The sequence below is a fragment of the Peromyscus californicus genome, unplaced genomic scaffold (assembly GCF_007827085.1).
Source record: "Peromyscus californicus insignis strain IS unplaced genomic scaffold, ASM782708v3 Scaffold_3__1_contigs__length_106647218, whole genome shotgun sequence".
Taxonomy (NCBI): Eukaryota; Metazoa; Chordata; class Mammalia; order Rodentia; family Cricetidae; genus Peromyscus; species Peromyscus californicus.
Genome location: NW_026294551.1, coordinates 68,898,128 through 68,915,730, shown reverse-complemented (window position 1 = coordinate 68,915,730; position 17,603 = coordinate 68,898,128). Strand labels below are relative to the sequence as shown.

Genomic DNA, 17,603 nt, shown 5'->3' with positions numbered 1-17,603 from the left:
TATGCAGATTCAATGAAATATCAGTCAAAATTCCAATTCCATTCTTCCCAGAAATAGAAAAGGCAATTGTGTGTTTGTGTGTGTGCTCATATGTATGTAGATTTTTTTTCCTCTCCACCTTATTTTTTGAGACCAGGCATCTCGCTGAACCTGGAGCTCACCACTTTCTAGACTGGCTAGCAAGCACCAGGATCTTCCTGTTTCTACATCCTCAGCACTGGAATTAGAGGTGCTGTCGCCATGCCCAGCTTTTTTATGAGGAAGCTGGGGATTAAACTTGAGTCCTCAACAAGCACTTTATCAACTAAGCCATCTCCCCAGCTACAGGACAAAGCAATCTGAAAATTGTGGAGAAGCACAAAAGATCTTAGGTAGCCAAAGCAATCCTGGAGAAGAAGAAGAATACTCCAAGTTTCAATTAATAATTATTTAAAAGTCTAAACTACAGAACAGTGGTAATAGAAACAGTACTGGCACTTAAACACATAGATCATTGGAATAAAGCAAAGAACCCAGATAGATGCCTATACAGCTACAGACACCTTAATTTTGACAAATACACCAAAAATACACATTGGAGAAAAGATATCCTCTTCAACAAATGATGCTAGTGTCTTAGTTAGCTTTCTATTGCTGTGATAAACATCATTACTAAGCAACTTGTAGAGGAAAGGGTTTATTTAATCTTATAGCTTATAGTCCATCTAGGGAAGTCAGGCTGGGAACTCAAAGCAGAGGAACCTGGAGGCAAAAGTGATGGAGGAGTGATGCTTGCTGGCTTGCTCCTCTTAGCATACTCAACCTGATTTCTCATACCATCCAGGGCCCTTGGGTGCATGGGTAACAGCATCACCAATGAGATGGGCCCTCCCACATCAATCTTTAATTAAGAAAATGTCCCACAAGCTTTCCTACAGACCAGTCTAGTGGGGAAATTTTCTCAACTGAGATTCCTTTTTCCCAAATGACTCTACCTTGTTTCAAGTTGACATAAAACTAGCTAGCATAATTGACCCCTTATCAACTTAATAACATACAAACACATCACTATTCAACTAGAACCTTTCCTTTGTCATTTGTCCCCAAGATGGCATGTTAATATTAATATCACAATATAAAACATTCCAACTTTTAAAAATCCCAGTCTTTAAAAATTCAAATACTGAGCCGGGCGGTGGTGGCGCACGCCTTTAATCCCAGCACTCGGGAGGCAGAGCCAGGTGGATCTCTGTGAGTTCGAGGCCAGCCTGGACTACCAAGTGAGTTCCAGGAAAGGCGCAAAGCTACACAGAGAAACCCTGTCTCAAAAAACCAAAAAAAAAAAAAATTCAAATACTTTAAAAGTTCAGTCTCTTGCCATGCACGGTGGCACATGCCTTTAATCCTAGTTCGCATGAGGCAGAGGCAAGTGGATCTCTATGAGTTTGAGGCTAGCCTGGTCTACATAGTGAGTTCCAGGACAGCCAGGGCTACATTGAGAGTCCCTGTCTCAAAAACAAAAACAAAAATAAAAAATAATAAAAATTGAATCTCTTTAAAACATCCAAAGTCAGCCGGGCGGTGGTGGCGCACACCTTTAATCCCAGCACTCGGGAGGCAGAGCCAGGCGGATCTCTGTGAGTTCGAGGCCAGCCTGGGCTACCAAGTGAGTTCCAGGAAAGGCGCAAAGCTACACAGAGAAACCCTGTCTCGAAAAACCAAAAAAAAAAAAAACATCCAAAGTCTCTTTCAAAGTTCAGAATTTCTCTGAAATATTCAGTCTCTCTAAAATATCAAAAGTCTCTCTAAAATTCTGAAGTCATGCCAGGCAGTGGTGGTGCATGCCTTTAATTCCAGCACTTGGGAGGCAGAGGCAGGCACATCTCTGTGAATTTGAGGCCATCCTGGTCTACAGAGTGAGTTCCAGGACAGCCAGGACTCAGAGAGAAACCCTGTCTCAAAAACAAAAACAACAACAACAACAAAAAAAAGATTAAGTAGATGAAATACATAGAAAAGTAAACCATCTGGGGAGATAGGGAGGCATTGATTCAGGAAAACCAAAAGTTTGCCATGGTATACTAGAAGAATAAGATTTTTGTAGTATGTAGATGTAACCAACCGTCTTATTAAATAAGAAACACCGAGCCGATTCAGAGAAGAAAGCCAAGAGGTCAGAGCTAAGAGCCTTACCCTTCCTGCTTCAGCGATCCTCTTCAGCCAAGAGAGCTCTCCGAAAGGAACCTATTTCCTGTGTGTTTCTCTTTATATAGTCTTTCTGTTCTGTCTTCTCATTGGTTGTAAACCCAAACACATGACTGCCTCCTCACTGCCTGTCTGTAGAGACTTCCAGGTCTTCTATGGTTGGTATTGAGATTAAAGGCCTGTGTCTCCAATGCTGGCTGTATCCTTGAACACACAGAGATCTACCTAGCTCTGTCTACCAAGTGCTGGGATTAAAGGCGTGCGCCACCACCACCACACTCTTGCTATGGCTCTAATAGCTCTGACCCCCGGGCAACTTTATTTATTAACATACAATTAAAATCACATTTCAGTACAAATAAAATACCACCATATTTTCCCTTTTCTATTTTAATAAAAAGAAAAAGGTTATAACTAACAAAAGAAAAACTATATACAAAAGTACAATAACTATATATAATATATACAAGTAATAAATACCTAAACAATGTCTGGTCCATTTGTATTTGACAAATCCAGAGAAAATAATTTTATTATCATGATACCAACATTGAATATCTAAAATGTCCAGAGATGTAGCTCAATTGTAGAATGTTTTCCCAGCATGCATGAGGCCCTAGGTTCAATCCACAATCTCCATACATGAAGAGAATATCTGATGATATAATAGTATGCTATGGACAGTAGAAAGGTACAGACAGGGATGCAACAGGGATAGCACCATTCATCCATAGCCAAGGTCAATAGAAAGCTTAAAACGGATACCAGGTAATAGCAGTGTGACCATGTTGCTCACTGTCATGAGGCTTAATGGACAGAGAGGAGTACAGAGAATATGAGAGTCAGCCAGTTATGTGTGTGCTGCCATCCTGTAGCTCAGTGATCTCTGTAAAGCAAAAATCTAGACAGAAGACAGGCAAGGACAGAGAACTGGACTAAGCTATAGATTCTTATCTTGATGCCAGCATAACCAATCCTTGTGTTCTGTTCTGTCCAAAACCTTCAATTACCATAGTCTGGAATGGATAGGACCCTAAGTTTGGGGGCATGGAGCAACCTGTTATTTGTAGGCTTTTCAAGGTTTTATGTCATTTTAAAATTTTGAAATTACATTTATTTATTTAGCACACACATATGCACATACATGTGTATGGTGTGTACCATGACATATTCTGCTTTTTAGATTGGGAGCATCCCAAGTTGGAAGAGTACAAGTCTCTCAAGAATTCCACTCTTCTAGACACCAGTAAAGCAGTAACTATAGAGAAGGCACCACAGCTTGCAAACCTCTCAGCAATTTTGAGTGAGTTTTACATTCGTTTTTCTCTGTCATGAGGGAAACCCCTCATCTGTGTTGGAAAATGAAAGTCTTTTTTCCTCTCCTAAGTGATTTCTAATCTAAACCTATGAGCTGAAATTGCTTTTAACTACAAATATTATCTAATAATAGTTTTATTACATGAGGGTTTTTATTTTATTGTTTACATTTTACTTATTTATTGTGTGTCTGTATGCATGTGTGTGTATGCATGATGCATGAGCATTTGCATGTGCTATACTGCACATATAGAGTTCAGAGAACAGCCTGAAGGAGTGCTGGGGATCAAATTTATATTGTCATCCTTGGCAGCAAGCACCTTTATCCAATGAACCATCTTGCCAGCCCCTAATTTTAAAAACTACATTTATTTAGTGTATGGATGTAGGTGCCTGTACATATATTTGTGCCATGACATACTTGTAAAGATTAGAAGACCACTTTTGGGAGCTGGTTTTCTCCTCCCCAACATGGGTCCTGGGGATTGAACTCAAGTCCTTGTGAATGTATGGCAAGTACTTTACTGACTGAGGCTTCTCCAAGCCTAGTGCAATCTTTTTTAATACTGCTGTTTTGTCTACAGTGCTAGAGATTGAACCTAGGACCTTGTGCATGTTTGGCAAGCTGTCTGCCCCTTATTCATCTCACTGGTCCACCTCAGTTTTTGAGATAGGCTTTCTTACTGTAACTGTGCCTCATAGATTCAGCTAAATACATAAGGCAGTTGGTGGGTTTTGTAACTGACTAGTTATTGTTTTCACATATGTAAAATGGGAAAAAATAAATTGGTGTGTTTGGCTGACTTAGTTATTATAAAATTCCAGAGGTAATAGTTGTGAAAGATACTCAGATTATAAAGAACTACCCAAATATTTATATATCTCATAACATTTCATGATACTTTTTATGTTTTACTTTGATATTTTCAAAGTACCTTTGCCTAATTTAAAAGACACATATGAAAAACAGTATAAAACAGTCCAACATCAAATCAGAAGTTCTGTCACTATGTATGCTGAAGAGAAATAAGCCTTTGGATTATCTCTATGTCTAATGGACTGATTTTCCCCCCTTTGGTAGGTTCCTCTTCAGAAGACTATGAGAAATGCCATAGAAACATGTAAGAACTAAAAATTTTGATTTTGTACTTTTCAAAAACCCTTTATTGTAAGAGTTATATGATTGTTAGGACTGACATTCCACAAACTCAGAGGAACCTCCTTCATACAGTGTTTGCTGAGCACTTACTCTGGTCCAGGAGTGTTCTAATTACAGGCTATAGTAAGGAGTAAAAATCAATTAAATACAAATCGCTGCACTCATCAAGTCCACATTACATTTTGGAGAGAAAAGTAAATGTGCCACCACATGCTATGTTGTAAGGATAATATCAAGAAAGATAAAGCAAGATGAGCTCTGGAGTGTTGGAGTTGAAGCTTGCTACTTTAAAGAGTGTGGTAGGGAGGTTGCCATTGGAAAGGCATCATTTGAGCAGTTATCTAAAGGAAGGGTAAATTGGGCAAAGAACACTGTAGGTAGAAGGAATAGCTAGAGGAGTGCCTGAAGTAAGAGGCTGGGCTTCTAGGACATTTGAAAGTAGAATTAACACAATTTGTTGGTGGTCCCAGTGGTGGGATTCGAGAGAAAGTGGTCAAGGCTGAGTTCACCATTTTGAGTTAATAGCACGTATGTTAAGTAACAGTTAAAAATCAGTGGGTATATTTTCTCTTATCAAAGTTATTTTGTCAAACTTGAATCAGGCTTCATTTTGTGAAGTCAGGCATTGTTTTGGGCACCCACCTTCATGTGCTGATTCTAAATTTTTCAAGCTTGTTCTTCCAATCTTTGGTTCTCTTAGTCTGGCTTTTTGTAAGCCTATAGAATTGATAGTTTAGTTTAGTCCTTGCACAACTACCAAAGTGATTTTCCCACAGTGAAAGAAGATAGAAAGACACTTTTTCTCTGTCTAAATTTGCATTAAATAAAAGCAGTGTTATAGGGAAAATACTCAATTCTTGTGGATTGCAAATAATTACATCATCTAACTAAATTGAATTAGGCTTTTAATTTCTTAGATTTTTGGTAATCTGAAAGGAAAAAAACCCTATTCATTGTGATTGGCAAAAAATAGCAAAGTTGGTTTTAAACCCTCGTCTGTGTGATTCTAACCATGTACACTATTTGGTATAACATTGAGAGTTTCCATAAAATATGCACTGATGACTTATTTAGTTTTCTAAAAGTTTAAGAACAGACAGACCTCAATTGGCTCCTATGAACAATAACAATGGATTATTTGTGTAATTGTCTCAAAAAACACTCAAAACTTTGTTTTAGGAAGAATTATTGAGGAGGTAGTTATTATTAAATAATGCCAATTATTTGGCATTTGATGTTGAGGCTCTAACAAAAAAAAGTAATAGAATTGCCATGGGGAAGACTGGGGAGAAGTATTGTTATCGGAGGAAGCATTTGGTTCAGGACGTGTATACTAAACTGAGAGTTTGTGAGAGAGGCAGGATCTGAGTTCCAGAAGGTAGCCACAATCTGAACTATGAAAGGCCTTGAGGGTGGGATTTTTATTTTGTCCCAAGGATATTGAGAGCCACTGAAGGCTTTTCATCATGACTAAAGCAGATTGTGAAAATTTTAAGATTTAACCCTCAATGAATACTTATAGAAAACACAGAAAAATGGAAAGGCAACCTACAGAATGGAAAAAGTCCACTTCCAGATCACATTGATCCAATGCCAGAGGAAACCAGCATCAGACAAGTGTGTGTGGCAAGAGGGGGTGGGGACAAGAACTAGAGAAAGGCAGGCCAAGCTGCTGTCCCAGCAGCACTGAGGGCAGAGCAGGGAGAGCTCTACGATCAATAGGAGGAGTCTGGAGTTGTGCTAGTACACCAGACTCCTTATCGCCTAAAATAGCTGTTTATTCAGAGAATACCTGAGGTGCATTAGTAAAAGGCAGAAGATTTATACGATCTGAAGAGAAACCAGAGTGTATCTGAAATGCATTAATAAGAAGAAGTTTACATGGAGGCTCGTTCAGAAGCGAGGTGGTTCCACTTGGAGTAAAAGCTGAAAGGGAAATGACAGAAATGTTTGCTCTTTACTGCATTCAGCTTTCAGGTTAACTAATACAGGAACTGAGAAAAGTCTCCTCTCACATTTGGTTTTCAACTCTGCTGTCTTCAAAGAAATCTGTCTTCCTTAGACCTTGTTTTTGGGAGCAAACATTGGATCCTTTCACATCTTTGTAATAACTCATCCTCTCATGCATGTTTAGTTAGAATGAAACACAATCTCATTTGTGGAAACACCAAAGAGCGAAAGATACTCATTTCCAAAAATATCACTCATATTTGGAATCCTTACCACGAAAATCTGGGCAGCAGGTTTGCTATTTCTTTGCATAAATAAGGCAAGTAAGACTCAGGACAGGTTGGGTAGCCTGTTTCTCAAGGCCACTGAAGTATGTATAAGTAATAAAGCTGGGGTTAAACTCAGGTCTGTGTAAGTCTAAACATCATGGCTTGCCTCTACACATGTGTCATACTGATAAACATATAAGTACATGTTATTGTTATCTATTACTATAAATATGCATTTTCTAACCAGTTATATTTTTCCTACAGAATAATTAATTTCACATCTTTATTTTCAGTATAATTTGAGGATAATTGAAAGTTACTAAAAGATTAGAAAATATCACTAATTTGTTCTTATTACAGAGGGATGACATTAGAAGCCCCACATATCTCTCCAGTACCACAGTATACTTCAAATGTAGCATCAGGTAATAATTAATGGCACTAATTATTTCAATGATTACATATTTACTTTAGCTGCAGTATACCATGTATTAACAAACTAGGCACTCCAGGAAATATTTTAGTTTGGTTTCATTTTAAAAATAAAAATTTGGCTGGGTGTGGTGGTGTACACCTTTAATCCCAGCACTCAGAAAACAGAGGCAAGCAGATTAGTTAGAGTTAGAGGTCAGCCTGGTCAACATAGCAAGTTCAGGCTAGCCAGGGATGCATAGCCAGACCCCATCTCAAAAAAAAAAAAAAAAAAGAAGGAAGAAAAGAATATTTATGAGGTTAGAAAAATGGGTCTTAATTATCCATACACCGCACTTTGTTTAGTCTTATTAGAAATATACTTGAAATACTCTATATTAGGCATTGTTGCATAGTCCAGTGGGAAGTGACACTTTTTCCCTGCCCTTATAGGTTCAGTAGTAGAGGAGAACAATTGGGGCTATATGTAATGACTGAAAAATAATGGGATCAATAAAATGTCTTGCATTACTGGCACTCTTTTATTTTATTATTGGAGTAAACTTAGCAAGACATTTATGTACTTATTAGCCTCAGTTGTAGGTCAGATTTTTATTTTATTTCTTTTTTTAGCTTTATTTTTATGGGTGTTTTCCTGCATGTGTTCCTGTGCACCATGTGCCTGCAGAGTCCAGAAGAGGGCAAGAGATCCCTGGAACTGGAGTTACAAACAGTTGTGAGCTGCCATGTGGGTGCTGGGAATTGAACTGAGGTCCTCTGAGAGAGCAGCAACCAGTGCTCTTAACCACTGAGGCATCCCTTTAGCCCTGTTTTCTTTATTTCTTGTAACAAGTTTTCTAACATTTATTTGAAAGCAAAATTGAAGAATTGTTCCTTCTTCAAGAAATAATTGATTATTTCAAATGTTTATATGAACTGAAAATATAAACTTGGTTTTAAAATCTTTATTTTCAGAAGTTGTTTTCAAGAGGCCAGCCTGATCTACATAGTGATTTCTAGGACAACTAGAGCTAAATAGTTGATACTCTGGCTTGTGAAGTGGGGGGATTAAGCTCATTCCTGTTCTGAACAACAGTATTCTAGCCATAGACATTGAACCTGTAAAGCCCAGGTCCTAGGAAGGAGTGGGCTGTCTACTCTAGATGGTTAGCACTAGGAGATCAAAGGGAACTTTGAGGCCCTAGGTTTGTAATAACACATTCAAGAGACTAGAGAAATAAAAAAAAAAATTAATATTCAATGCTGAAGCTCACAGAGACTGAACTAGCATGGGACCTGCATGGGTATGCACCAGGTCTTCTACGTATATGTTATGGCTGTTAGCTTGGTGTTTTTGTGGGACTACTAACAGCAGGAGTGGGTGTGTCTCTGACTCTTTTGCCTGCTCCTGGGACTCTTTTCCTCCTATTGGGTTGCCTTGTCCAGCCTCAGTGTGAGGGCTTTTGCTTTGTATTGTATCTTGTTTTGTCCTGTTTGGCTGTTGTCTCTTTGAGGCCTGCTCTTTTCTGAAGGGAAATTAAGGGGGGTGGATCTGCGGGAGAGGAGAGGTGGCAAAGGATAGGAGGAGTGGAGGGAAGGGAAACTGGTTAGGATGTATTGTATAAGAGAAGAATCTATTTCTCCAATAAAAAAAGAGAGTCTGACAAAGGTTGTTGAGAATGGGTTTGGACTTCATTGTTTCTATTGAATTTAAAGAATGTAGAATGCCAAGAAAGAAAACTTAGACTTTCATTTCCAGCATTGTTCTCCAAAAAAAAAAAAAAGAAAGAAAAGAAGGAAGGAGGGAAGGGGGAGAGAGAGAGAGAGAGAGAGAGAGAGAGAGAGAGAGAGAGAGAGAGAAGAAGAAGAAGAGGAGGAGGAGGAGGAGGAGGAGGAGGGGAAGGGAAGGGAAAGAGGAGAGGGAAAGGAAGGAATGCTAGTGTAGACAAAAGGCAAAAATGGCTGGTGTACTGATGTGGTACAAGACAGTGATTTTAAAGTCTTTGATCACAAGAAATTCCTGTCCACTTTTTCCCAAAGGCTAATGCTCCAGAGAGTTACAATCTTTTAGCATAGTCTCATAGCAGACTGCCTGAAACTTTTCAACCCCAAGAGCTCTGAGGCAAGCAGGTACCAGCAACTAGTTAGGAAAGAGAGGGACCCAGTGACTCCTGCTTATCTGTGATTCTTTGTAGCACTCTAAGCACACCTTATACTGAAAATGCTTATCTGTGATTCTTTGTAGCACTCTAAGCACACCTTATACTGAAAATGGACAATAATTATTTATTTCTTACACTAAGAGAAGAGAAATAATCATAGAGAAAGAGAGACCCAGGGATGTAGCATGCTTGCCTAGCATGAACAAGGCCATGTGTTCAATGCTGAGCATCAAAAATAAAAAAGGAAGCCTGGCGGTGGTGGCTCACGCCTTTAATACCAGCACTCGGGAGGCAGAGCCAGGCGGATCTCTGTGAGTTCGAGGCCAGCCTGGGCTACAGAGTGAGTTCTAGGAAAGACACAAAGTTGCACAGAGAAACCCTGTCTCGAAAAACCAAAAAATAAAAAATAAAAATAAAAAAAATAAAAAAGGGGGAAAACATTAATGGGAGAATGGTAATGGTACAAAAACCAATCACAGTTTTACCTTGGTCTTGCCAAATCAAGAGTTTGGAGCATACTGCTTTAAAAGCATGATGGTAGGATAGAGTAGTGATTCTGGAATTATATATGCTTTTGCATTCCTCCTTTTTTCAGTTTCTTCAATTTGTTATGCAGATGTCACTGGGAAAGGGTGGATGGAACACATGCCATTTTCACAGGGAAATTGTGAAAGGACCAGGGTGATGTGAGCAGCAGACTCAAAAGCCCATCTTTAGAAGCTGGGTGTGTATAAAATGTAGGCACATGGGAGTCACTGTGGACATTTAAAGCTGGAGATCATCATTCTTCTAGCTCAACAACAGTGTTGTCCTCCATCAGATAGGCAAATTTGTCATAAGCTAAAAGAGCCTTCTTCGGCCCTGGTCACCCCACATCCATATTCTGCAGACAATTCAACCATCTTCATCTCCTGTCATATCCTCTCACTTGAATTTAACTCTATCTCAGACACAACCGTGGCCACTGGGGCATCTTTGGAGGACCATCTACCAACCATAAGCATACTCTGCTTTACAAGTAATATGGCATATTCTACCTTAATGTTTACTATGCCAGTATCCCAAGCCTTGATGACCTCCCCTTCAGTACCTTTCTTCCTGGCTGGAGCTGGTATCCATCCCCTCAAGGATCAACAGCACTGACTACCACCAGTTCTAGCCTGCCTTCATCTCCTTGGGCAAATTGTTTATTGCAGGAGCCCCTCGGGGACCTGAAGCTCTGGTCAAGGTAACAGTAACTATAAGGTGCCTTGCTAAGTCCTCCATGGACTACACATTGCAGGCCCTTCTAGCTCTGCTGCCTCCATAGCCAGGTTCTCTCTCCTTGGTTTTTGTGAGCAGGGTTTCATATAGCCTAGACTGGCCTTGAATTTTCTATGTACCTGAAGAGGACCCTCAGTTTCTGATCCTCCTGCCTCTACTTCCTGAGTGCTAGGATTATAGGCATGCTACACCTGATATATGTGGTGCTGAGTATGGAATTTAGGGCTTTTTACATGCTAGTACTAACTGAGCTACATCTTTAGCCTTGCCTTTATATTCTTTTATGTGTTGATTCACGAGATTTAAATCAAATAACTCACACCTGCTCTTAAGGGTAATTTTATACGTCCTTTAATTCAACAGCCCCAACTGCATTCTAACTGTGTGCCAGGCTTTTTACTGAGAATCAAGTGATCAGGAAGTAGCTGTGCTTGTGCCGTGTCTCAAGAGTCCTGCAGTCCAGTCACAGACAAATACAAAATTACTTTCCAGCAATATTTGCTCAGGCTCTTTGGCAGTCTTATCTATTGCTATTAGCCATAAAAATTGAGAACTCTTCAAAGCTAACTGCTAGACTCTAATCTCTTTTTAATCTGTCATATGAGATACATGTATAGATGACCTGTAATATGCAGTCCTTAACACTCTCAGGCTAGCCACTTCTCTGAGGTTAAGACTCTATGTAGCTGTCTTTTGAATGTTTCCTCTTACATGCTTCAGGGCATTTCTAAACATTCATGAAGTCCAATTACCTGCACTGTGACATAAACTATTTTAGGTGTGTCATGAAACATGACCAAGTCCTTGACTTAACAAAGTTATACTGTAGTGGAAGGGAAAGAAGATAATAAACAGATAAATATATATGTGATATCATTTCTAGGTAAGAGTAATGAAAAATAGAGTAGATATAAGAATATAAATAAGAGTAATGAAAGAAAATGAACCAAGGTAAAGAGTGTGACTGGGTAAGCTATTTAAAAAACTATTTATTATCATTGCATGTGAGTGTATGTAGCAGGAGCACACATGCTACAGTGCATGTGCAGAGATCAGAGGACAACCTTGTGGAGTTACTTCTCTCCTTCCACCTATATATGGGTTCTGGGGATTGTACTCAGGTTTCTAAGCTTGCCTGGTAAGTGACTTTACTCACTAAGCATCTTGCCAGCCCCTAGGTGTGATGTTTTAAATGGAGTAATTTAGGCATGTCTGAAGAAGTACATTTACACAGAGCCTGAGTAAGATGAAGAGAACTGGCTATTGAACATTCCAAACAGCAGAAGCAAGTAAACAGGTCATGAGATGGGCATGTGCTGGGCGTGTTTGAGGAAGAAGAAGGAGATTAGTGTGGCTTGAGCAGAGCAAAACTGAGTGGTTGAAACTCTAGTCTGAAAGTTAGTGAATGCCACAGTGAAGACTAAGGAGTTTGTGATAAGTGTGCTAATAAATACACCCTAAAGCATATTAGCAAAAGGAAATGAAATGATCAGGTATATATTTTCATTTTAAGTTTTTATATTTTAGAATTTATTTCAGTTGAATTTAAATAGCCCCATGAAGATGGTAGTTAACACATTGTTCAACACCATTCTAAAGTATTAATTATATAGTAGTTTATTGTTTATTATGTATGTTAATGAGGTAGAAAATAATCTATATATGGGAAAGGACTATTTCAGCTGTCTGCTGAAACACACTGGAGGGTAGAAAACTGTAGGCTGAAGGAGCTTGAGTTTCCAAGAGCCCTTGGGTTCTGTGCCTTTGTCCACATTTCTGTGGTCTTAGGGTTCTAAAATGTGTTGATATATAGAAATAGATATGTATGGCTATATGGTATATGGTAGATATTTGGTATATGGTAAATAGAGTAAGAGGAGAAGAGTAGGATCAAGGAGACCTTGTTAAAACTGTGGCTGTCTCAGATAATGGTGTCTTAAATCAAGTTGGTGGCAGAGGTCTGACTTGGGATCTGTTTTCTTATTAAACTGGATATTAGATAAGAAAAAAATAGAAGTCCAATGTCAATATCAAATTCTTGGCTTGAGCAATTGAGTGAAAAGAGGTATCTGTTATTGAGATGGGATCATTGTAGAGTAGAGAAAATTAGGAAAATGATTAAGAGAATTCATTTGGATACATTAAATTTAATCTGTCAGCTCATGTGTATAATTCCACATACAGGAGTTTAAAAACAGGTGAGACTGTTGTGAATGATAGAAATCAGAACAGAGGTTATCTTTGGAAAGAGGGAATCAAGTGGGAAAGAAGACAAGAGAAACTTCTAGAGTGCTGGTAATGTGTTATACCTTGAACATGGGAGTGGCTACATTGATGAATGCAGATGCAGAAAACACTCTGGCTATTGCTATATATAACCTTGAATAAAATAATTCAACCTGGAGAGGTGCATTAGCTTCAAGTGGAGCTTTCATGAAGGCAGTTTGTGATACATGACTCTGGAATTCAGGACAGAGGCTGTTTTTAAACACACACACACACACACACACACACACACACACACACACACACACTAATATCTATTTGGAATTGGAATGTAGGTGTTTTCACAACATAGGATTAGGTGAAATCATATAGGAAGTAATGAATTAAAACATCTAAAAAGAATGTGAATGGGGCACTTCAGCATGTAGAAGTAGGGAAAGAGGGAAATGTCCATCAGAGGAAGCCTAGGCTTAGTGGCTGGTGCATTAGAGGAAACCTGGTAGGGAACTGTGCCTCAGAAGCCATGAGAGAACTCAGGACACAGTAAACTAGCAATGACTAAATCAGATACATGTTTTCATTTTTAAGCTTTTTTATTTTAGAATGTTTCATTTCAATTGAATTTAAATAGCCCTATGAAGCTGGTAGTTAACCCACTGAATGTCACCATTCTAAAGTATGTATTATATAACAATTCCATGTGCTGGATGTGGTGGCTCATGCCTTAGATACCAGCACTCAGGAGGCAAAGGCAGGCAGATCTCTGTGAGTTCAAGGCAGCCTGGTCTACAAATTGTGTTCCAGGACAGCCAGAACTACATAGTGAGACCCTGTGTCAATAATAATAATAATAATAATAATAAATCATTGTATAATACATATTAATGAGATAGAAAATAATTTAAAAGTAATCAGAGACTAACTAGAATGAAAGCTGTGGACTAAACTGGCCCCAATCTTAGGAACAGTAACAAAGCAGTAGCCTAGAGGTCATCCTCGGTACTCCCATGTTTGTTATTGTTCTGTTTAATCTATGACAAAATGTTGGGTATAGCTTTTATCTCCCACAAACTCATTAATCTACCTACTGTTCTTCACCTTGGGAGATGAAAATGACAGAAGTAATCATTAACCCCTAGACTTTCCAGATTTAGCAAATAAATACGTTAAGCTTGAATTCAGCTAAGTGGCAAATATTCTGATAGAAGTAAGCTTCAAATACTGCAAAATAAATACTATTAAACTGGGTTACTTAACCAAAGATTTTACTAAAATACAAATTTAACTGAGAATCCTATATTTTCTCTGGAAAATATTTTAGGCTGGGCAAAGTGTGAGCAATCATGAATCATAAAAAGGACTTTGTATGTCAAAGTAAAGAGTTTGCATTTTAATTTGATGGCAGTGGAAAGCCTGAAAAAAACCTTAAGCAAATGACACTAGATTTACATTTTAGGTAAATAAGGGGACAATGGATTATAGAGAGGTGAACTGAAACCCTTAGGATAATGTAAAGGCAAAGCTTTTGGTGCCTCAGATCAGGGTAGTAGTGCAGAGAATAAAGACAAGTTGGATGTGCAATATTAAACCCAGATCATATGCATAACATGCACAGTGCCAGCACTCAATGAATACTGTTGCTTTGTACAGAGTCTAGGGAGTAGAGAACAGGGAGACATGAGGAGGAGCATAAGGACCAGAGAGGAGAGATGGTCAGCACCTGTGTTAAGATCCAGTGAGACAGAACAGGGGTTGTTTCTGCTGATATTAGTGAGGGCTAAACTGAACTGTTTTAAATTTGAGAGTGCATAGGAGGAGAGGCAATAAAGTCAATATGTATAGATGGCTTTCTGAAGAAACGCAGCTAGAGGTAAGATGTGGTGCAGAAGGAGGGAATATGGAGCACGGGAAAAGTTTGAATAGCATAGGCCAGGCCCGAGTTTGTTTGAAATGCTGGTAGAGCCAGGTATAGTAGTAGGTACGTGGAGTCAATGTTACTCAGGAGACTGAGGCAGGAGAATGGCTTTTAAGCCTAGAAATTTCAGACCAGTCTGGGCAACATAAAAAAAACCCATTTCATTCATTAATAAATGACTGAATACTGATAGGAAAGTCACAATAGAAAGGGAATGCTTAAATACAGGAGGAGTAGAAATAAAGAACTTTACTTACATATATACACCCCTACTAACTCAAAAGTAAACCATGTGTTCTACTTCTGTGAAACATGGAGCTCTGAGATAGTTTTGTTTTATGTGCTAGGTGGGGTATGGGTGTTTTGCCTGTGTAGTACATGTGTGCACCATGTGTGTGTGTGCAGTGCCTGCAGTGGCCACTGGACCCCTGGAACTGGAGTTACAGAGGTTGTAAACCACCATGTGAGTGCTGGTGATCAAACCCGGGTCCTCGGCAAGACTAGCAGGTGCTCTTAACCACTGGGCCATCTCTAACCCTGTCTGACATAAATTTTTACAGGATATTTTCTTCTATCTGAGGCAAGTTAGATTATTCAACATATATTAGGTTTTTCTTCCTTTTACAGGGGTAAAGTCATTAAAACCAGGTAATTGGTTTGGTTTTGAGTTTGAATTCTCTGTCTTTTATACTTAATGTCTGGTTAAATAGAATTAAACTATGTTTTCATTTGTAGAAAATGAAGCTTCTGAGGTTATATTTGCTGGGAAAACTGGCCCTCCAACCACCAAAAAAACAAAGAAAAAAGCAAGTATTGAAGCAGGATAACTATACAAATAGTTGCCCCAATAAAAGATGTGATTTCAATTAACACATGCAGAAATTATTTTCTGTGTATTTAAGGCAATAGCAAAACTCATTTTTGGAGCATAAGACTTACTCAGTTTGTAGAAACCCTATGCATACCATACATAAATATATACTTTATATAAGTTTAATAAAAGAGTATTTAAGGCAATAGCAAAACTCATTTTTGGAACATAAGACTTGTTTGTAGAAACCCTATGCATGCCATACATCAATATATACTTTATATAAGTTTAATAAAAGAGTATTTAAGGCAATAGCAAAACTCATTTTTGGAACATAAGACTTGTTTGTAGAAACCCTATGCATGCCATACATCAATATATACTTTATATAAGTTTAATAAAAGAGAATTAAAATATATTTTAACATTTTTTTCTGATTTCCTTTCAATGACTAGGTACACATTATTCATTAAGTTACAAATAAAAATTTACTCTATAACCAGAGCAGCATTTTATGCTGAGGACTATAGTCTTTGGGAATCTGAAGTGCTCTGGGGAAGGCTTTGGACTTTGAAAGCCTTTCATTAATTGTATCATTTCTTTATATCATTCCAGCCAGATAAGTAGTTTTTTTTTTTTTGGTTGTATGCTTGTTTGATGGTATCTATTTTATAGCTGAGAAAACAGGCTTATATTTTCATCATTTTTTAGTGGTTTGTGGCAGGTCTTTCTTGCTGTAAATCCATTTTCTTCCTACTATATAGATTAGGGAATAAATTGGGAAAAGGCAAACATGTTATCAGGCAGATCTATCAATAAGAAATTAAAAATAGGTTTGGTGAGAGATTTTGTATTTGGCTTTGATTAAGTTGTTTTAGAGAAGAGATGGAGAGATGTGCATGAATTGAAGGTAATTTTGCCTGTAAATTTACAGATTAATATAGAGGAAGGAGTGAGAAGTATGGAGAAAGACTTCTTCTAATCTTTGTATTGAGCAGCTGATTGCTAAAGGTATTATTGGAGGGGCTGGAGAGATGATTCAGTTGATTAAATGCTTGGTATGGAAGTGCATGTAGCTAGTCTTTCTCTGTCCCACCAGCCAGCTCCCAAATCACCTCATGGAGTCTTATTATTAATTCTGAAAGCTCATCCAATAGATTAGGCTTGTTTTTAGCTAGCTCTTTGGTAAATAAGCAAAGAAAGTATACTAGAGGAAAATTATCTTTTATACAAATGGTGATTGGATAATTAAATTAACTTAAATTAACCCATTTCTATTAATCTGTGTGCTGCCCCAAGGCTCATTTACCTCATCTATATATTGTCCATCCTGCAATCCTGCTTCCTTCATGTCTCTTCATGTCTTTATTTTCTTCTTCCCAGGGTCTCCCTGCCCTAAAAATCCTGCCTAGCTATTGGCTGTTCAACTTTTTATTAAACCAATCCAAGTGACACATCTTCACAGTGTATAAAAAGATTATTCCACAACATTCCCTCTTTCTGTCTAAATCAAAAGGAAAGATTTTAACTTTAACAATATAAAACTATATACAATAAGAATAATTACCAAGTAAGAAATACATTTACAATGTCCAGTCCATTAGTATTTGGCAAATTTAGAGAAAATATTCCATTATCTATCCTCTCTTGATGAGTTCAAAGTTTTTTTTTTTTTACCTAATTTACTTTCTATCATGACTAAGAAAAACTGTAACTATAACTATCTAGTCTTCAACTCCATCAGAGACCCGAGAAGGATATAATATTACCTGAGTAAACAGGAAGTGCAGAGCAAGCAACTTCCAAAACTATGAAATGACAGAGACATATGGCTGCCTGGACAGTCACTCCAGGGCTCCTCTGTAATGTTGGGGCATCCGTCTTTTAAGTAAATTGGTGCTGCCAGGAGCAGACATGTTTCATTGTCATGGATAGC

General features: G+C 38.2%; 1 protein-coding gene across 1 annotated transcript in view; it reads left to right on the top strand.

The window, feature by feature from the left end:
* The window catches only part of Meikin (meiotic kinetochore factor), a 47,674-nt gene that overhangs the window by 9,712 nt on the left and 20,359 nt on the right, over positions 1–17,603 (top strand). The window contains exons 6-10 of the mRNA XM_052759944.1: positions 3,368–3,487; positions 4,583–4,622; positions 7,240–7,304; positions 7,888–7,893; positions 15,592–15,662. Coding sequence (XP_052615904.1) covers positions 3,368–3,487; positions 4,583–4,622; positions 7,240–7,304; positions 7,888–7,893; positions 15,592–15,662 — 302 coding nt within the window. The remainder of the gene's footprint in view (positions 1–3,367; positions 3,488–4,582; positions 4,623–7,239; positions 7,305–7,887; positions 7,894–15,591; positions 15,663–17,603) is intronic.